Consider the following 20,855-nt stretch of genomic DNA (forward strand, 5'->3'; position numbering starts at 1 on the left):
GGAAGCTCTGAAACATCCTGTTGGGGTGCTCTGGGCTTCAACACGTCTGAACTCTGGCCATTTGCCAAGTAAGAGGAGTGAGTTTCTTGTTCCTTTAGCCTCCCATACCCAAGGCTGCTTGTCCCAATGCGTTTTCTATTCACCTGCTTCACTGGCTTCCCTTTTTTGGAGCTTTCTCTTCTTCAGCTCAGAGAAGAGTTTATTAGTTCAGATAAATGTATTAGCTGCTGCCACTCCTCCCTGCTCCCTGCCTTTGTCACCGTGATGGCTGGCAGGGAGAAGAAGTGCAATGGAAGCTCACATGCTGCTCCCAGATGAACAACTGAGCTTAATCATTGACCCTTCCTTGTTTATACAACCCTGAAATGATAGTGCTGTTGTTCTGCTTTGTAGTGGTAGGAGATCTGCTCATGAAAAACGCTGATGTTAGTGCTCTGGGAAGCATCTGCTGTTGTCTGAAAAGTTGGGTATTGGCTGCTGCTGAAGCCTGGTGCTAAGCAAGCCTGACTTCTATGGGATACATTTTGGCAGATTAATGTTCTCATGCTTTGTGCTCTACAATTTAGTTTCTTAATCATTTACCAAAAAAGCTGAGCTGGTTGTCGCCCTTTGAAATTGACCCATGGTGTCTGAAATTTGAACCAGCTCAAGCTGAAACAGCTATTTCAAAAGACAGTTTGGGGGAGAGGAGAGGGTAGTCCTTTCTCTCCAACGTACAAAAAGCTTTTTATGAGTAAGAAGCTTGTACTCTGAGGATCAGGGAGATGAACTGCATTGTGGTTGGTGAGGAAGCCTCAGTGAATTTGTTTCCTCTATCGTAGTGCTTTTGGTAGAAGTCTTTTAGAAAAGCTCCACAATGACTGCTTCATCTCTAACCAGCACTGCCCACTCCTATAGAGGGATTGTGTGGGTGTTCTTAGCCTTCTAGATTTGTGTGCTGTGTACAAGTTCAGCTGTTAGAGAACTCCATCCTGAGTACCTAGAGGAAGGTAAATACAACTTTCTTTAAGGTGATGTCAAATATTCATCATTTGCAGTCTTTTGTGGACTCCCTGTGCTGTTTTATCACAGCAGGACACTGTCTCACACTAAGACTGATGCCTGAGCTCTGCTTACATGGGTGCATACCCCCCTGGCCAAATTTTTCTTTAGTTTTAGTTTAATAAATGAGCCTGATGTGCCCATCAAATAATGAATCCCTGTGGCTGCTTTTGCATACAATGAGGGAAGCTGATCTGATCTGTGACACTGAGAGGGTCGATGGGTTGACTGGAGAAAGCAGCACCAGCTTCAGTGCCATGTTTAAGTGCCACTTACCAATCTGACGTCGTTCTGTGTTCCAAGCAAGAATCACATGCCCTTTGTGACTCCTTTGTTTCTCCTTCCAGGTTTTTCGGATGGCTCTCAAGTTCCAGAAAGGCCTCCGAAGCCACTGCCACGGAGAATCAATTCTGAGCGCAAAGCAGGGAGCTGCCAGCCAGGAGCAGCCAGCAGCAGCACTGGGACATCATTGCAGCTCTCCAGCGAGATTGAGAACCTCATGAGCCAAGGCTACTCATATCAGGACATTCAGAAAGCTCTGGTCATTGCACATAACAATATTGAAATGGCCAAGAATATTCTCCGTGAGTTTGTTTCCATTTCCTCCCCTGCACACGTGGCCACATAGCACATTACCTCCACACCTAGAGCTTCTGTGGACCAGCTGCCTGGGCAGCCGTAGCCCGGCTACTCACCAAAGGGGAAGGGGGTTCCTTTAGAGACTTCGTGAGGAGGTCAGCCCTGCCTCTTAAGAGAATCAGTTATCAGGTTTTTGTGGTTCCAGATTTCAAAGCAGTGAAATGGAATGGAGCGGAACGGTGTTTTATACAGTGTGTGTCTTGGAGTCCTTTACCCCTACCTCTTGTTTGAGAGAACAGATTTATTTCCAGGGTGTCAGTAGAGGAAGGTTTCGTAATGAGGGATCCTGGAGCTGATGCCCTGGAGGCTGGGGGGGAGTGTGTTGTGCTGTGAATTCTAAGTGAGTGCTCTGAGAAACAAAGTCTCCGGGTCGGTGTGGTGTGTCCTGTGGTTCATGGTACTAGGTTTGGACCTGTTCGCTGCTGTGTATCTGGCTCAGGCTTTTTAGAGCAGTTGAGAGGTCACTTTCTGCTGGGAATAAATAGGAGACCTTGGAAGAAATCACTCGATTGCTTCCTGTTCGCCACGGCGTTTCCCTCTTACCTGTAACAGTAGCATTTATTGCTTATGATTTGAGTTGTCCTTTTCTGCTTGGAGATAGCCTGACCAGCATCTGCCAGGCATTTTGGATCTTGGAGTTGGATTTCTGTCGTAAGTGTCCTCGTGCCAGCTGTGCTGGCAGCACCAGATTCCAGGGAGCAAGATGAGCTGAGAGTCCTGCATGTTTTGGAGTGGTGGGAAGAAGCTGAGCTAGGAGCAGAGAACTGGCTGTGCTGCTCCTTTTGTAGCCTTGAGCCTTTCGTGCTTTCGGTGCTCCAACTTGATTGCAGCCCTGCTGGGCTTGAGCAGCACCACCGGATGCTCTTTCTCTAGGAATGTTGCACCTGGTAAATACAATGTTTTATTTATCTTAACTGCATGGTGGCTGTTGCAGCCTAGTGGCCTTCACGCACATTCCATCGTCTCCTTCAGACAGCTTCCTTGGGAGCCAGTTGTCTTTGTGCCAGGCTGTTTTGTGGGATTGGTAGATGCAGCTGATGTATTTGTTGGTATCTTACCTGCTTTACAGTAAAATAAACGCAGCAGTTCTCTGCATGGCTATCAGAACAACACAAGGGCTCTTCTTTGCACTGTCCTTACTCCAAGGAATTGCCAGAGCTCGTGTTGAAGCAGATCTGGGAAACCTCTGCATTTGTAAAACAATCACACTGGGCTTTACAAGTCAGTACTCGGCAGTTACTTTGCAGAAACCTGACTTGCATACTCAGCTCCTTAACTCTGTGCATAATATGCCTGGTGTGTGAGAAGCAGGGTTCCTCTGGAGGGGATTTAAATGGAGTAGGATCTGCAGGTCACAGCCTGCTGGATGAACGGTGCTCTGTGCACAGCGAGGGGCTGCTCGCCTTGCTCAGCATGTCCTGCATTACTTGCATCACTGGGAGGGCAGCAGCAGTCACTAGGCAAAGGGTTACAACGTGAAATATTGCTGGAGTGGCTGTTGGATGCAGTTGAAGCTTTTAAAGGATCTGGTTGCTGCTTCCACATCTGAGCGAAGCAGCTTGCAGTTTGCAGAGGGGACTTAACTAATGTTAGCATAGGAAACTAAGCATCAGATGTTTGTTCTGTGTGGAGTATTGGTATTTCTTTAAATCTGCAGCTTTGTAAATTGATGATGCGGGGTCCAGGCAGTTGAAAAGCATGAGCTGTCTCTCCTCACTCCTCTCCTTTCTGTATTTCTCTGAATCTGTAAGGAGATCTCTTAAGTGCAACACTTAATGCCATCACTGCTGTTGCTATTTTGGGGCTGGGGCTGAAATTGCAAATGCAGCATGCTGCTGAGATTGCTGTCAGCCAGCAGTGAGCTCTGCAGTGCTGCAGAGAGGTCAAGCAGCCAGGAGCAGGGTCTGGCCTGGCAGAGGGGGCCATATCTGTTCATGCTGTGCTCGGGGAAGCAGAGCTGTTCCCTCTTCTGTGCCCACAGGTGCAGCGGTCAGCAGAACCCTGAGCCAGCCCTGCTCTCACTGTGCTCAGTGATGCCCAGCAGCTCTCGTGTCTGCAGCAGATTGTTGGGAAGTGAGTCCAGCACCAGCACTGCTGAGCAGGTTCCTGGGCAACCCTGGGTGCTCTCACTGCCCATCTGCACGTTGCATTTGGGAGCCTGACCATCCAATCCTAGTGCTTGGGAGTTATTTTCTGGCTTTGTCCTGGAGACCCACATAAAGAAATGTGTTGCAAGGGAGCACTGCTCTTTATTTCCCTTCTCTCCAGTGCTGCCACTCACTCCCTGTTGGTGTTGGAGCCACTTCAGTTCCGCCTTGCTGTGTAAACTCAGCCTAAGTGTGCTCAAGTGTGGTGTGAGGCTGCAGCACGCAGGCAGGGCTGCTGCTGCCAGGGCTGCTAGGAGCTGAGTGCAACCAGCTGGAAAGCCTTAACTCTTGTCTTGCACAGCATGTGCCATTGGAGCAGTGATGCCCCATCCCCTGCTAGCCCTTGGTTCCAGGCTGGCCGTGATGCTGAACAACCCACACCTAGCAGAGCTTTATGCAGGCCTGTCTCTGGGGCTGTGTGTGCCAAGGGACGTTCCTGCAGATGTTGTTCCAGGTATTAGAGATTAGAGAGAGCAATCTTTGTGGCATGTATCACTAATTTTTCTGCATGTGTCCTTTCTGTGCACTGTTTGTGTCTCCAACTGAGTTAAGAAACTTAAGCCTTGGCTTTTCTTCCTTAGATGTGTAAGCGTTTGCTGGCACCACTGAAGTGCAGCAGAGTCCTGCCTGTGTTTTATGGCTGTGCTCTGTGAAGTCCACCCAGGCACTGTACAGTGTATTTTTCTTACTGTTTTTCTTTCAGAAAGGTGAGCCTGATGCTATTTTCTCTTTCTTTCCCTTCACCTCCTTGTTCTTTATTCTTAAGAAGTTCACTTTGTGACGCTACTTTAACAAGAGAAACCCAAATGTCTCGTGCCTTTCTTAAGGGAATGCTGTGTCACTGGGCTGGATCTGGGTGGAAGTAAAAAGCCCCACGCTGCCTTTGAAATGACTTTAAAAGGTGTGAAAAGGAGGGGCGAGAGAGATGGGCAATTGTCACTTCAACACTGTGTTTTGTAGCATTTCAGCTGTGGAGGTTTCCCACTCTACCTGTTACTAACTGCACTGGTGCTGCACTGAGCTCAGTGTGAAGGTGGTAGAATTGGAGGAACAAGATTGGTTTTGCTTGTAACAAAATACGAGTTCTGCTCACAATAAAAAATACTGTTTTCTCCCCCCCACCTGCCAAGCCAGGACACAAAGCAAGCAGAAAACCCTCTGTGCAGTGAGGGCTGGGGCACAGAACTTATGGGAGCAGCAGGAAAGCAGCACGCATCATCTGTCTGCCCTGCTGACTTGGTGAGTTGGATGCCACCACAGCTGAATGGGATTCTGCAGGGAGACATATCCTGGCAGGAGTGTGCTGGAGCTTGTCTGCTGCACTGCCCTGCTCTGCCTGTCCCTGCACGAGATGCAGGTTTAGGCTGGCAGCCTCCCAGCAGCCCTGCTTTCTACAGAAGGGCTTTGCTGCTCACCTTTTGCTGAGCCTTCCCCCAGGAGAACAGCGTGCTGCTCCCTGCATGAGGCTCACTGCATTACTGTAGCTAATCCTGAGGCAGGGTCATTACTGTACATGGTTTTTGTTTGGTTGGTTGTTTGTTTGTTTGTTTTCCAGTTGAGCAATTACAAATGCAACTCCCTGGGCACTTCCTTCAAGGTGCCACATTGGAAATCAGAGGGGAATAAGGAAGCTTATTCTTAAAGTTCCTCCTAGAAAGCTTTTTTTTTTTTTTTTTTGAAACTTCTGGTGGGGGAGGAACAGTTGTTCTTTCTCTTGAATGACAAGTACCCATTTGTATAATATCAGTGTTAAAAATATTGAGATTTTCACACAAAAAAAAATATTTTAAAAAGAAGTATAATAGTGTCATTAATATAAAATATAATAGCAGTATTTAATCCTTTCAGATCTGTAAAGAATAAGGAAAAACAGAAGGTAAATATTCTTACAGAGAGTAGCTGAGCTTTAAGGTTCACTTGGTTTAAAGTCCTCATTTTGTTTGCAAATGCATTGTTAATGTTTAGAGGTTATACTAATGTTATTTATTAATTGTTTCCATTCTCGTATGCTGCCCACTAAGAGCTTCTTTGGGATTTCATTCACCTGTGTCAGTAAAAAGAAAAAAAAAAGAAAACGAAACAAAGTTTTATTTTTAAATAAAATTTCCTTTGTTGTAGCAGATGGGCTGCGTTGTGGTGGTTCTGTGAGAGGGGAGCATCCAGCTGGAGTTTGCCTCATCTGAGTACCGAAGTCTGGCATGGGGAGTTAATGCTAATGATAGAGCATATGCTATCATACTAATCTTGACTAACATGTTATAGAATCCATAAGAATCTATATGTCTGAGGGTCACATCAACAAGTTTGTTCCTATCCATTAAAAGAGTACAAAAGGAATGGCTGCTAATGGAGTCTGCAGTGCTGGTTGGGGGCTGGGAGATCCTGAAGCATCAATCCCACTCTGTAGAGCCCATCTGCCTCTCACAAATTCCATTGGTCTATCACAGTAAATGTTAATCTCTTCTTTACTGCATCCTGTTTTGATGTCTCTTACATAGTTGTGGAATGCAGAAAATTATACAGAGAGATCAGAAGAACTCAAGGTGATGTGTATACATGCATAGTACAGCATGTCTAGGGTTCTCCTGAGCTCTAATGAATGCACTTGGTGCCCAATGAACCCTGCTGGGCCACTGGTGGGCAGAGATGCTCTTAAAACACTGCCTGCCCTGAATGGTGTGTTGTGGGCTTAGATGGAAGCATGAGGGGCTGTGGGGTCCAACAGGGTTGGGAAGAGTGCTTGGATACTGCTACACTGTGATGCACTGATGGGCAAAAGGCCTGTTGCCATGTGGCTAAAATGAGGACATAGTGGGCCAAATGAAGTTGACTAGTTAATTGGGGGTCAAATGAAGACAGGTGAGCTCACGTGTAGTCAAGTCACAGAAAATCAGTGATCAGAAAGGTCAAAAGGGGTTAAGTGGGGTTGAACGAGGACACAAAGGTCAAATGAGGTCACAGAGGTCAAGCAAGGTCAAATCAGGGAAAATAAGTGGCTTGAAAGGTCAGATGAGGTCACAGAGGTCAAATGAGGACGCAGGGGTCACGTGAGGTCAAATCACAGAAAATAAGTGGTCAGAAAGGTCAAATGAGGTTAATTGGAGTCAAATGAGGTCACAGAAGTCAGATGAGGTCACATGAGGTCAAGAAAGGTCAAATCACAGAAAATAAGTGGTCCTAAAGGTCAAATGAGGTTAATGGAGGTCAAACGAGGACACAAAGGTCAGGTGAGGTCACAGGTCAAGAGAGGTCAAACCACAGATAATAAGTGGTCAGAAAGGTCAAATGAGGACGCAGAGGTCAAGTGAGGTCCAATCACAGAAAATAAGTGGTCAGAAAGGTCAAATGAGGTCACAGAGGTCAAATGAGGTCAAGCAAGGACGCAGAGGGTCAACTGGACATGAAATAAGTGGCTTGAACTGTCCCCCTGGGTTAATTTTGGTCTAACAGACACAGGGGTTGGTTCCCACTGTGTAACTTAGGCCCAATGAGATGCTCATGGTTCCAGTGGGCTCTTGTGAAGCCAATCAAGTTGAGTGGATGTTACGATTTGCTGGTTTCTAATAGAACTGGTAGTATTTTATCTCAATCTATGAGAAATTTAACGTATTTGTTCATATCCATACTAGTGTTGTTGTCATTCCCTGTTACAAACTGTCACTGTTCCCATAAGCTACTTGACCTATTTTAGTATCAGTAGTACAATTACCTCTTAAAATGTGTTAAAACCCATTAATAAGAATTATTAATGGCATCCCAAGGATCCAAGAGTGGGAACGGATCCAGCAGCTGTTGGAATCCCAGCAGTTGACCATTCCCAGCACTGGGAACCCCATGCAAAGAAGCAGAGCATCACCACCCCCAGGAACAAAACCACCACCAAGCTTTGAACTCGGTACTTTATTTTCACATATATAAAAAAAACCTTGCAAATATCAGACAAAAACTTCTGGAAATGTACACACCATCCAACAAAAATATATATAAACCAAAGCGTCTGTTTGGACAACACTTGCAGCTCACGATTACAGCTTCGGAGGTGGGGGGGGGAAAATCTGTCCCTCCTCCTGGTGACCTGAGGTCCTGCTGCAGCGCAGGGGGGGCAGAGGAGAGCTGGGTTGGGAAGGGCAAGGAGGGGAAGAGGAAGGGCTGGGGGGGGGGGGGTCTCTGCTTGTCCTGATCCTTCCTGTGGGATCAGGGGGGAGAAAGTAATGAAGGAGTTTTTCCCTGGGGCTGATATATGTTAGGCAAAGAATAAGAAAGAAGGGCAAGAGCTAAAGAAGAAAGGGAGGAAGAGGGAAAAGGAGGAAAAGGGAAAGGAGAAAAAAAAAAAGAAAAGAAATGGGAGGAAAAGAAGAGAGGGAGAGGGGGGAGGAAAGGAAAAGAGGGAGAGGGGGGAGGAAAGGAAAAGAGGGAGAGGGGGGAGGAAAGGAAAAGAGGGAGAGGGGGGAGGAAAGGAAAAAAAAGAAGGAAAAATGACGAAATGAAGAAAAAAAGAAAGGAAAAAAAATCCAACCCTGAGCCGTCGCTGCCTGGCGCTGACCTCGCATTCCTTCTGTTCACACCCAGACACAGCCCAGTGCCGCCAGCAGCCGCACATCCTCCCTGCAGCAATCCCACCTCCCTCCCCTGCTCAGCAAAGCCCGAAACCTGGGAGGCTCAGAGCTCAGGCACCTGTCTGAGAGCAAAGCCCTGCCCTGCATCAAGGGCTCACACAGCTCTTCCCCATCCCCCTAACAGAGCCCTTCCCCTTCCAGCTGCACACCCCCGTGCCTGTATGCTGCCTGGGGCATCCTGCTGGCAAAGTCCCATCAGCTTTTCCGAGCCAAGTTTTGGGGTAAAACTCATCCAAACCTCCTCACACACGTACAGATTTCCATTAAAAACAAACAAACAAAACAAAAAAAAAATCGAGAAAAAGAAACAAGAAAAGCCTCCAACCCTTCCATCAGGTAGGTAGCCGAGTGGGGTGTGAGTATTGCTGTTGGCTTCTCTGTAGCAGTAAGCAAAGGCTGCTGCTGAGCCGACAACCCGCCAGCCCGCTGTGAGCTGTCAGGGGGGGTCGCTGCCTCTGGCTGTGCCCCCCAGGTGTGGGGCAGGGTGGGATAAGGCCATCCAAGAGCAGGAAAGGATCGAAGGAAGAAAGCACTTCGGAGATCGCCCTCTCTTTATTTTCTCAGATCGATGTATTTCTCGCTCTTCAGGCCAACGAAAAGAGAAAAGGGGGGAGAGGAAAGCAGTTAAGTTAACAAAACAGAACAGGTGGGGGTAAGAACAGGAGCGTGCACCATCGCAGGGCATGGGGCAGCGAGCAGTGAGCTGTGCTGGCAGCAGGAGTGGGGCTGGAACCATTCTAAGGCAGCCTGCTCAGTGCTGCATCTCATGAGATGAGTGCACAGAGCCCAGCCCTGGCACGGTGACTGCCTGGCACAGGCACTGGGAACAACTCCTGCACAGCCCCCGGGGGGCTCTCAGCCCTGGGATTGCCATCTCAGCCTGCACTGGGCTGAGTTCTGCCAGGGCTGATCGTGCAGCCGCTTCCCCCAGCGCCCCTGGGGCAGCCCCAGGAGAAGCCAGCACGGAACACAGCCAGGCAGCTGTTCCCCGAGGTGCCAGGGCTGGCACACAGCAGAGCTGGCAGAGCTGCCCTGCATATCCTCGCAGCAGCACATCCATCTCCTCCCCTCCCTCCCAGCCCCTCCTCGAGCGCTGCTGATGGATGATGGAGGCCCATGCAGGGTGGGAAGGGCTGTGAGAGGAGTAAAGCATTACCTGGAGCACCTCTGGCTGCTGCCCAGCTGCAGCACAACCCTGGCCCCAGCACACGATGCTCGGTCCTACCTGGTCAGCAGCCGACCTCTTCTCGCCGTTGGCACCCTGCAGGAGCCCCGCCTCTTCGGAAAGTTTATCTGACTTAACTTCAACTACATTCTTGTCTTTACGTGCCTCTGGCTTTGTGCTAAGGGAGGGAGGTGACAATTTTGAGACATCTTTGCCATAGCCAAGGGCACGTGGCTGGGGGGAGAGAGGCCAACCGAGCCCCCGGGCTCCGCCTCGGGGGACGCCGTGGGACAAGGGACAGCTGGGGACAAAGCTCCAGCAGGGGGGAAGCCCTGGGCTGTACGGCCCCTCCCTGGGGATGGGTCCTTTGGCTGCCCTAAAGCTCTGCTCCTTCCTCATCGCGGGAAGCTGGAAGCGGCCCAGACTGCCATGCCGGGCAGGGTGAGGTGGGATGGGATGGGAAGCAGATGGGTGGTGATGGCAAAGCGGCTCTGCCCCGAGGGCGGCGGTGCTTACATGTCCTGTTTGCCGCTGCGGCCACATGAGATCTTGCCTTTCTTGTGAAGGAAGTAAATGATGGAGCCCAGCACGGCCACCACGAGGATGCAGACGATGATGGCCACGATGATGATGCCTTTGCTCTCTGAGGTCTTTTGATCTAGAGGCAAGAGGAGAGTAGGTGAACGTGCATCAAACCTCCTGTGCTCCCAGGGGTAAGAAAAGGAGCTCCATCCCCAGCATAGCATCACAGGACTCCCTGCTGTCTGTAGGACGCAGATGTCAGCACAGAAATCATAGCAGCATGGAGGTTGGAAAAGACCTCTAACATCACCAAATCCAACCCCAACCCATCCCCAACCACATCTCCAAGTGCCACACCTCCACAGATCCTGATAAGCTCTGGGGATGGTGACACCACCACCTCCCTGGGCAGCCTGTATCAGCACCTGACTGCTCTTCCTGAGAAGAAATCTTTCCTAATATCCAACATATCCAACCCGAATGTGTTCTGACAGAGCAGTACCCACACAGCCACACTTTGCATTCTGCTCCCAGCTCCCAAGCATGCTGCAGGACAATGGCTCACAGTGTTTCCTGCAAGCCTCCCCAGCCATCCCTTTGCTCCATTGCCCTGCAGGAAGCTTGCTGGCCTTGCTGGGCAGTAGGATGAGACCAAGCAGCAGCTTTTCCACCCCTGCAGGTGGAGACAGAGCCTCATTCCCTATCTGAACAGGGAGAGGAGCAGCAGATGCAGGAGGCTCCCTCCCCAGGCAAGACAGCAGCATGACTCTTAGTGGCACAGAGCAGGCAGAGGAGAAATGGGGGCAGGTGGGGCTCACCCAGCAGCTGGATGTGCTTCTCGCTGACCCCCAGCGCGTTGGACACCCGGCACATGGCTCCTGCCCGCAGCAGGTCGTGGTTCACACGCACCGTCAGGTTGCTGGCGATGTGCTGGTTATCTACGTACTCGTGGGTCTGCAGGGATGTGGGAAAGCACAGAGCTCAGCACTCACACGCAGCCCTCATCCTGAGAGCCGCCCACAGCCCCTCCCAGCCCTCACCGTCCCGTTGATGCTCCACTGGACGGAGGGCCGGGGGAAGGCGATGGCCTTGCAGGTCAGGTTGATCACTTCGTCCTGCCGCACGTACAGCGGGGAGCTGATGGCCACGATGCGCGGCTTCCCTGCGGGGAGACACAGTGAGTGTCTGCTGTGGGGTTGATAGAAGCAGCAAGGAGCTCACCCTGTGCTCATCCTTACCCTGCACAGCCACGGCCACCTGCTTGCTCTGCTCCAGCCCCGGCACGCTGCGTGCCTGCACTCTGCAGCTGAAGTTGCTGGAGGTCTCGAAGGTGAGGTTGCTCAAGAGGAGCTGGTTGCCTTCTGCCACCTTCCTGCCCTGTTGGAGAGGGAAACGCAAGGCTGGGGCTCAGCACCTCCCATGTTCCACGGCAGGAATGGGCCCCATGGGGCACCCCAGCATGGCAGTACCCGAGCATTGCTCACCCTCGCGTCCCTCCATTGGTAGTCCAGGATTACAGGGCTGTGGGCACTGCAGCTCAGCCTCACGCTGTCCCCTTCATGAAGGGGTGAGGACGGCTCCATCTTCACCTGGACCCCTTCGATGTCTAGGAGAGGGATGCGGAGCAGGGCAGCATGAGCAGAGGGAGGGGCTACCACCCACAAGATGCACAGTGTCCTGTCCCCCAGCCTTACAGTTCACCATCAGCTCCAGATCCCCTTCGTGCTGTGTCATATCATCCAAGTCCAGCGTCTGGCACCTGTACACACCGCTGCTGTTCTTGTTGACATCGTGCAGCATCAGCACCCCACTGTTGGTGTCCGCCAGCGAGGTCACATCCTGCCAGTTGTCCTCCAGCTGCGGGAACGGGGACAGCACAGCCCTCAGCCCCTCCATCCTGGGACAGATGTTGAAGGAGTGGGGCCAGAACCCCCCCTCACCTCTCTCTTGTAGAAGCTGAAGACAGGTGCCGGATTCCCATCAGCATCACAGACCAACTTCACATCATCCCCTTCCTTCACCACCCCCGATTTGCTCACCAGGCGCAGCTCCACATGCTCTGTGGGGTCTGCGGGAGGAGGAAGAAGACGGGATGGGTGTTGGTCCCCCCTCCCCACAGCACTGGAAACAGCCCCCAGCCCCACACTCACAGAACACGGTGACGTTCACCCGCGGAGAGTCCTTCGTGCGCATCTGTCCCTGCAGCCAGTAGTGCACAGTGCAGTGGAAGAGGGAGTTGCGGTCCTCCCGTGTCACCTTGCTGAAGAGTGTGCTGACCACCGTGTACAGCCCATTCGACTGGCGGACCAACGTGGTCAGGATCTTTGTCTCTGCAGGAGATGCAGCCGCTGTTCCCAGCCCGCAAGCAGGGAGGGGTGTCCCGTCCCTCTCCAACCCCATCCCCACCCCAACTCACTGTCCTCCTCCTGCAGCAGCGGCTCCCCGTTCTTGTACCAGGTGATGTTGGGGGACGGGAAGCTGTTCTCGCTCGTGCACTGAGCAATCTGCAGCAGCAGGGAGCACCATGGGCATGGCACAGCCCAGGGGGTGCCCCTGTGGGGATGGGGAACTGGGGACCTCTCCTCACCTCTGACATGTCATTGCTCTGCGCAGGGATGCCGGCAGAGTTGGGTGTGATCTCAGGGGGCGCAGGGATCTCTGGAAGAAGCCACTCCACGCATTAGGAGGAACAGGACAGGATCCCCATCCCCACACCATGGCTGCCCCATCACTCACTGTAGGTGCTGAGCTCGGTGTGGTTCTCCCCCACGCCTTGGCTGTCCGCCCCAACCCGACAGATGAAGGTCCTGGCGTTGTCTTGCCTTGTCACCTTGCTGATGGACAGGGCCTTGTCCTCCCCCACCGACAGCCTCTCGCTGTACTCTGTCTCATCTATCCGTGCCCCACTGGCGGTGAGGACGCACAGCCTCACCCGATTGGAGTGACCGTGGTTGACCTGGGGACGAGCCTGATGTAAAGCCCTGGGCACAGCCCCGTGTTGTGGCCACCCAACCCCACAGCACTCACATAGAACCACTCGATGGAGGTGAAGGAGACGTTTCCAGGGATGGAGAAGCTGCATTCCAGCCTAGCTGTGCTCCCAATCTCCACTTCCAGCACTGCTGGCATGTAGACCTCCAGCTTGCCAGCCGCACCTGGGGGAGGAACAGCACCCTCACACCACATCCCCAGCACAGAGAGGCCAGGGCTTACCCCAGGACTGCAGATCTCCACCCACAGAGCCAGCAGCCTGAGCACCCTCCCTCCAACACACCCAAGGTGAGCTCCTTGTTATATCCCTGCCTGCAGCATGGGGGCCTGCAGCACTAATGGAGCACCTGGCCATGCTCCAAGGTAATGGCTATTGATCCAGGGCCTGAAGCAGAGCTGCCCTGCACTGGGGCTGTGGGCTGAGCAGCCCCAGCTGGGCACAGCACAGGGCAGAGCAGAGCTGCGTCACAGCATGGCTGGCACACCAGTAAAGCAATGAGGTGTGCATGCCCCATGCAGTCCCCCAAGCTGGGATGGCAATGGGGAGCCCAGGAATGGGTCCAGCAGTGCAGCACCCCCTACCCAGCCCACGTCTGAGAACAGGAGATAAGAGGGCTGCAGGAAGGCAGCTGTGTCAACAGCCACCTGATAGCATTGCTTGGTGACAGCCACACAGCCTCACACGGGCTGCAGCTTCAAAGGGTAACACCGTGCCCATAGAATGCTCTCTGTGTGAAGTGGGCATGTGGTGGCACGGTCCCAGAATGCAGCCAGGAGCCCTTTCTGCCACAGCCAAGGTGCTGGCTCACACCACCAGCACAGCCAGGGCACTGCAGCAGCCCGCTCCTGTCCTCACCCCTTCCATAGGGGCAGCACAGCTGGCACTAAGCAGAGGGACAAGCAAAACAGCATGCAGGAAAGGAGGAGTTGGAAAAACAGGTGAAAGCCCCAGAGATAAAGTGTGCATTGGGGTCAGGAAACCGGACTGAATGCACAACCGGAGGCACCTGGCCCCAACCTGGCACAGCTGGGCACCCACAGACCCAGGCATGCCAGGCTCTGCTCCCCAGCCCCAGGCAGAGGCAGGAAAGCTGCAGCTCTCAGAGCTCACCAGCTCAGCATGACAGCCCCCGTCCTGGCCGCCAAGCAGCCGAAACCATGAACTCAGAGCTGGGGAATGGCTGGCATCCTGGGTTGGCAGCAGGCACCCCTCCTGTCCATTCGCTGCCCTTGAAGAGGCAAAGAGGGAGACTGCAGCCCCCTCCCCACGTCTCCCTGCTCCCCGCCTGCTCCAGGACAGGCTGGATACCCAGGGTGAAGGGCTCAGCCAGGCACCGGGCTGCAGGGAGCACCTGGTGACATGGCAGGCACTGCTAGATGGGTTCACAAGGACACCACCTCAACCCAGCAGCGGGCACCGGGTCAGGGCTGGAAAACTATTAGCCACTCACAGGCTGCAAGAGCTGAGCGCCAGCCCATAACAGTGAGCCCTGTGTGCCTGGCACAGCTCCAACGGGAGACCTCGAGATGCGGAGGGGCCGCCTGCAGCAAGCGAGCTGGGAAGGGAGGAGAGCCCCCGTGCCTTTCCATCTGGCTGGCGGACAGCCGGCCGGCAGCCAGCGCTCCGCAAGAACAAAGATTTGCTTTTAGAGCAGAGGAAGGGGGTGGGGAGCAGCACGGTCCCTCCAGCAGCTTTCTGTGGAGCCGAGGTGTGCGGGCAGCGCACGGAGCAGAAAGGCATGGTGGGGGCATGGTGGGGGGCTGCAGTGGGGTTCTGCTTCCCTCTCGGGGGGGGAGAAGCTGCTGCCAGCTCCGTGCTGTGCCAGAGATGGTGATGGAGGCAATGCTCTGCTGCCATCCCAGCAAACTCCCCCAGCTGCGTGCAACAGGAATGGCCAATCTCACACCTTCTCCAAACCCAACCGTCTCCAACAACGCGATGCCAACAGCCCCACTGCCTATACCCCCACTTGGGGGTGCACAGCAAGCACCCAGCCTGTCTGGGAAAGGCTTTGGCCGCAACCCCTCGTGCTTCTGGGAAGCATCAAGCCCTTCGCCGAAGCTCTGCTCGCCAACACCGCTGTGATGCCAACCAATGGGTGCTCTGCTCAGCACGTGTGCTGAGAGGAAGGGGATCCCAGCACGGGCCGGGGGTGGGAGCTCAGCTCTCAGCTCTCCCACAGCACCCAGGCCTCGGTCAGGACAGGGTTACCCCATGCTGTGCTGCAGGCTGGCAGGGGTGAAGAGCGGGGACCCCCGTTATGGGGAAGGCACAGCTTGGGGTAGGAAGCACAGCCCATAAACCAAGAGAAAACGGACTGGAAAGAAGATAAAAAAAGAAAGTGTAAAAAGCCAAGAGAAACACGGCGCTCGGGGAAAAACTCCTTAGAAGGAAAGGGGTGGATGCTTCCTAACAGCTTGACCGATGCACCCTGCCGCACACTGGACACACGTGCGGGCACCCTGCCCTCACCTCTGCCCCATGGAGAACAGCCACAGGACTGGGGCTACCACCAGCCACCTGCCCGAAGCCACCGGGGATACAGAGAGCATCCCTTGCCCTGTGCTGATTTAGGGAGCTGCAAAGCGGCCCCAGGGACAGCACGGGGCAACTCCCAGCTCTGCACACAGATCCACTCCTGAAGCGGAGCCTTGGGACGTGCAGGGCGGGGACGGAGGGGGGGGGACGGGGCGGGGGCTGCTCCCACCCCACTCCCCCGCACCACGGTTTTAGCATTCCTGGACTCTGGCCAGGCGGTGCCCGAAGGGCGTCAGCTCCCCCGGCCGTCTGCATTCAGCCCGGGAGTGGGGAACGGCCCACGGGGCTCTTCAGCTCCATTTGGGGAAGGGTTGCAGCACAGAACCCAGCCCCACGCACCGCAACTGCAGGAGCAGCGTCTGGCCGCATCCCTGGCACAGGGAGGAAAGTTGGTGGGGAAGGGGCTCCCTATTCATGGGGGGACACCTATGCCTCGCACCCCGAGAGTCACACCCTGAAAGCAGAGCACCATTTCCCAGCACTAAAGCGGCTGCACCCTGCGGTCTCCCATCTCACAGGGGACTGCACCCCGTAGCACGCCCCAAAAGCAGTCTGCACCCGAAAGCAGACGCATTCCACGCTGCACCCCAAAACAGATGCACTCCGTGCCCCGCTGCAAAAGCAGCTGCGCCCCAAAAGCGACTGCGCGCCGCGTCCCACCCCAAAAGCACCCCAAGAGCAGCCACACCCCGCGCTCTCCCATCCCGCAGACACCCCACAAACCGACCGCATCCCAACAGCACAGCACCCCTCGTCCCAATCCAGTCGGGCTGCATCCCACCCCTCCCCAAAAAAACAGACGCTCCCCGCTCCCCCCTGCCCCCCCACCCAGGTGCTCCCGGTGCCACACCCCGCAAACAGCCCCGCACCGCCTCAGGTGCTCCCAGACCCCCTCCCCAACCCACCCACCGACTCCTGCCCCACTCACCGCAGCACAGCAGGAGGCACAGGAGGGGGCAGCAGCTCCAGCCGCCCCCCCAACCCCAACCGCAGCGCGGGGCCGCCCGCCGCCCCCCAGCCATGCCCGCTGCCGCCGCCGCCCGCCAGCGACTGAACGGGACCCGCGGGCTGACGTCAGGAGGAGAAGGAGGAGGAGGAGGCGGGGAGGAGGAAGGCGCGGTGCTGCTGCCCCCCGCCCGCAGCCCCTTATCCCCCCCCAGCGGTCGCGCGGTGCCGAGCCGCTCTCCCCACTTCTCCCCTCCCACCATCACCACCCCGGTTCGGTTCGGTTCCGGCGCCGGGTCCCACTGCGGCTCATTCCTGCCGCCCCGCCCGCCCTGCCCAGGCTTGCTCAGGTTGTCGGGAGCAGACAGGCAGGCGCTGGAGGTGGGAACCCCTCGGGGGTTGGGGGTTGGGGTGCCGTTCTTCGGGAATAGCAGATAGGGGCACAATCCCCGTCGAGCGGAGCAGCCCCATAAAGCAACCCCTAAAGCGGTTGGCTCACCTTGAAGCCTCGGAGAGTGGCTCAGGAACAGTGGGACAACAAAACGCCTTTTGTCGTTGCTTGGGCTGTGGGGCGGAGGGGACACCCCCATACACACCCCATACAGACCCGTATCTTTGTGGCTTTGCCCCCAGACCGTGTTCTCCGTACCAGGGATGCCGTACCGAGCAGGGATGCTCGCTCTATAGCAGATGCCCGTTCCTATAGCAGAGCCCCACCGAGGGGCCCCACGGCGCACTGCTGCCCCCCAACCCCCGCGCAGCTGCTGAATGGGGCGGCTGTGGAAGAGCCGCGGTTTGCACGGCCGGGGCAGAGGGCTGGCTGGGGGCCGGCCCGGGGGCGGTGGGGCGGACAAGGCTGCTATTATCCTGGGGAAATCACCCGTCCCCAACACAACCCCACTGAGACCCATTCCCAGTGCAAGCCCAGAGAGCAGAGCAACCCCTCCTCCCCCCCCCAAGCTCCTGTCCCCCACACTGCTGCATGCCTCACTGTCCCCATTCTCCATCAGATCTCGGGGACAAAGCACCACAGCTCCCTTGAAGCCCCCTCTGCCTCCCACCCTCTCCCCACCTGCACCCAAAGCTCTCTGACCCGTATCCTGCTGCAGACAGAATGCCCTCCTCCAGCTCTGCACTTCTGCTCTTTGCTCCTGCAGCACAGGCCCTGGGGACTGCACACCTCTGCCCACCCCACCCAGGCTCCCCTCAGCCTCTCTCCATGCCATCAGTCCCCCCAGCATCCCCATTCTCACCCCCCAGCCGCAGCAGTGCCCTGCATCTGCCCTCTCCATGCCCCCTCCTGCCTTTGGCTCCGTGCCGGAGCAGCCAGCCCCCAAAAATCCTTCCCTAGCCAAATGGACTCGATGATTCATCGGAAATGATTAAATTCTTTCCCGTCGAGATTAGTTGCTTAAAATGGCAGTGCTGGGCAATGATAAGGCTCCTGGACTGGTGCAGCCCTCCAGGAACAAGTGCATGGAGCAGAGCCTCACTCGCTCCCCTATGGGCGCATGGTGGAGATGCTCACATAGCCACAGGCTGCCCAGGGTTGAGGGTCCCTGGATGCTTTCCTCTCCCCAAATGCTGCACCACAGCCCCGTGCTCTGCTTGTTTTGTACAAAGCAGCATGAATGAACCCTACCAATGCCACCCGGTGAGGGCAGAGAAAGAACCCAATGCTGCAAACAAACAAGTGGGAGAGCCTGGCTGCCACGCTGCTGTGCATTCTGTTCCACTGCGAGCTTTTATTCCCCGTTAAAAATAAAGCAAAACGAAAATTCCCAGCCCTTGGGAAAGGACAATGCCACTCCCATGAGAAAACAGCCTGGCTGTGGGTGCCAGCCGACAGCAGCTTCTATGTGCCTTCTGCTTTTCGGGGCGCTTTGCTTTGAAGACAACTTTTTCCTATGTTTTTTGTTGTTTCCCAACCAACCTCATGGTTCTGGGGAAAATAGGTTTGGGAGCCGGGTTATGCATGAAATCACCTGGCACCCAGTGGGTGCAGGCTCAGCAGGGAGCACAGCAGGCGGGCTGCCTTCAGCTGCTTTATCTCACGCCTTCTTATTTATTTGCTTGCTTAATGGATTTGGCTTCGGCCCCCGCTCGCTGCTATGCAAACAAACAGCGTGCGCCGTGCTTGGGGCCGCTGTCCCGCACACACAGGCAGAGTGGGGAGGTCAGTGGCATGGATCCCTGCTCTGCTCGAGGTGCGTGCCCACAGCAGGGCTGTCTCACGGTGCTGTCTGAGCATCCCCAGCTGCAGGCGGGTTGTAATTGCATTTGCTCCTCCTGCACCTGGCTCTGTGCTGCCGGCGGGGAGCAGTAGCTGCAGGAAGGGCCATGCATGGGGCTGAGCGTTCGCCCTGATGATGATGGGTGATGAAGGCTGATGATGGGTGCTGGGTGATGCAGTGCTGCTGGCACGGAGTGGATGAAAGGAGGATGGAAGCCGGCTGCTGTATCCGCCTAGGCCTGCGCTGCTTCACACAACACCGTTGGGGTGGAAGGGGCCCATCCTCAGGGAAAGGCTGGGAGTGAGGCCAGCACTCAGCAATAGGAAGCTCACTGCCTCCATCCGTCCGGGGAGAAACCCCTGGGGCTGCATTCCAGCTGTAGGGCTCATGGGATGCACAGATCGATCGCAGCCTGGGCTGAATTGTGAGGATGTAATCCTGAGTGGAGGGTGAGGGACGAACATCAGCTGTGCCGGGAGCACACAGACAACCTGCACCACCACCAGAGCCCTATGTGACGTCCCATGGCTCAGCAGAAAGCTCCCTTCCTCCCTCCTTTGCTCGGCTGGGCTTGCAGCCTCTGCTCTCCCTTCTACAGGGATTACCGACCATGGCTACGGGGCTTTGTTTAGGAGGGGCTGGGAGCAGGCGGAGGGAGGAAGGAAGATGACATCTGGATTTGTGCACCTGGGGATGGAAGGCAGCTTTGCAGATGCCGAGTAGTGGCAAAGCCCCAAAAAAGGAGTTGAAATGGCAAAGGGGACACCCAGCCCCACACTTGCCCCGGTGACGGTGGGGAAAGGTTTGGGGCATGCAAACCTGCTCTGAGAACACACAGCACAGACAGACAAGGACAGCTGGGGAATGAAGGGGAAACCCTACCCGGCTGGGGGCCACCACCAAGGCATAGGGAAGGAGCCCTGCACCCAGGGCTGGATGCTCATCCCATATCATGGATGCGGGCTCCATGCAGCCCAGAGCAGGTGCAGCCCTGCATGGTGTGCAGATGGCCACGTACTGCCCTCTCATTTGCACGTGCACAGCCAAACTGGGACAACCATCACGTTTGTGCCCAAGGATCCTCTCTCAGCCCTGAGTGCACCACACTTGTGAAGGGAAAGCTTTGGGGCTGGGGGAAGCCTGCAGAGCAGGGACAGCTATTTATAAACAGGCTTTTTCCTTCGGAAGATGCTGAGTTCATCTCCCCCCGGCTATTGCCGGATGGAAAAAGGCCCCATTGTCTTGGCGCCAGATGGGCTGGGGCCGGGCACCCGCCTGCACAATGGGGTGGATTATGGGGCTGGATGGCGGGGGGTCCCACGGTGCAGGGATGGGCAGGGGGCCGGCCACGCTCCATCCTTGCCCCCTGCTAACACTGCAGCTCCCAGAGGAATGGGCACCCGAGGTCTCAGCTCTCCACGTCACTGGGCTTCCCCAGCTCGTGTCACTGAGTAGGAAGGAAAAGTCAATCACAACATCACCAGATTTTTTGGGGGGGGAGGGCAGGGGTAATGCTGTGCAGGGTTTGGGGCTGCTCAAAAGAGGGCAAGGGCAGCGAGCAGGGCTCTGTCTATATGCCACCCCCCTGCCTGCACCTACCATGCTGGGGACATGCGAGGCCACTCACACCCATGGGAGCTGTGGGGCCAGGCAGGGATTTCTCCTCACAGGACTTTCCCATGGTTGAGGACTTGCTTTTCCCAGGGCTGCCTGGCTGGGCTCCAACAGGACAGAGAGATCCCAGCTCCTTTTCCTACAGCTCTCAGGCTCCCCATCGCCACAGCCCATGGATGGTGGTGCCTGCAGTAGGGATGTTGGGGGACAGGGCTCCTTTCTACCCAGAGGTGGAGGCTGGAGGAAGAGTGAGGCACACCGCTTTGGAGCAGAGCCTAACTGGAGATGGGGATGGAGACCTTCTTGGAGCGGATGTGCTGAAATGAGCCATTGTTTGAGCCTGATCTGGAGCATGGGGCTGTGCTGGGGCATTTAGCCGGGCACCTTGAGAGCAGCCACAGC

The 20,855-nt window shown here is 55.3% G+C and overlaps 2 protein-coding genes across 3 annotated transcripts in view; one reads left to right on the forward strand and one right to left on the reverse strand.

The window, feature by feature from the left end:
• Window positions 1–5,949, forward strand: part of CBL (Cbl proto-oncogene) — a 34,323-nt gene extending 28,374 nt beyond the window's left edge. The window contains exon 16 of the mRNA XM_031599837.2: window positions 1,389–5,949. Coding sequence (XP_031455697.2) covers window positions 1,389–1,669 — 281 coding nt within the window. The 3' untranslated portion in view covers window positions 1,670–5,949. The remainder of the gene's footprint in view (window positions 1–1,388) is intronic.
• Window positions 5,950–7,712: 1,763 nt separating this feature from the next.
• MCAM (melanoma cell adhesion molecule) lies at window positions 7,713–16,734 on the reverse strand. 2 transcript variants are annotated; one of them, XM_031599835.2, is made up of 15 exons: window positions 16,589–16,734; window positions 13,158–13,285; window positions 12,867–13,086; window positions 12,718–12,788; window positions 12,547–12,634; window positions 12,281–12,460; window positions 12,071–12,198; window positions 11,825–11,987; window positions 11,615–11,736; window positions 11,369–11,507; window positions 11,171–11,292; window positions 10,949–11,084; window positions 10,125–10,266; window positions 9,669–9,786; window positions 7,713–9,025 (listed from the first exon to the last, which is right to left on the reverse strand). In XM_031599835.2, the coding sequence occupies exons 1-15, from the start codon at window positions 16,680–16,682 to the stop codon at window positions 8,996–8,998; spliced, it is 1,881 nt and encodes a 626-aa protein (XP_031455695.1). In that variant the 5' UTR covers window positions 16,683–16,734; the 3' UTR covers window positions 7,713–8,995. The 2 variants fall into 2 exon arrangements, with proteins under 2 accessions (XP_031455695.1, XP_031455696.1); XM_031599836.2 differs by lacking the exon at window positions 9,669–9,786.
• Window positions 16,735–20,855: the final 4,121 nt, after the last annotated feature.

Source organism: Phasianus colchicus, chromosome 23 (assembly GCF_987193195.1).
Source record: "Phasianus colchicus chromosome 23, bPhaCol1.hap1.1, whole genome shotgun sequence".
Taxonomy (NCBI): domain Eukaryota; kingdom Metazoa; phylum Chordata; class Aves; order Galliformes; family Phasianidae; genus Phasianus; species Phasianus colchicus.

Coding starts and splice junctions, on each gene's coding strand:
- MCAM (XM_031599835.2), bottom strand. CDS start 16,682: ATGGCTGGGGGGCGGCGGGCGGCCCCGCGCTGCGGTTGGGGTTGGGGG. Junction 11,737..11,824: donor TCTGGAGCTGATGGTGAACT/GTAAGGCTGGGG, acceptor TCCCTCTCCTAG/ACATCGAAGGGGTCCAGGTG. Junction 9,026..9,668: donor AGAGGTCGGCTGCTGACCAG/GTAGGACCGAGC, acceptor GTTGGCCTGAAG/AGCGAGAAATACATCGATCT.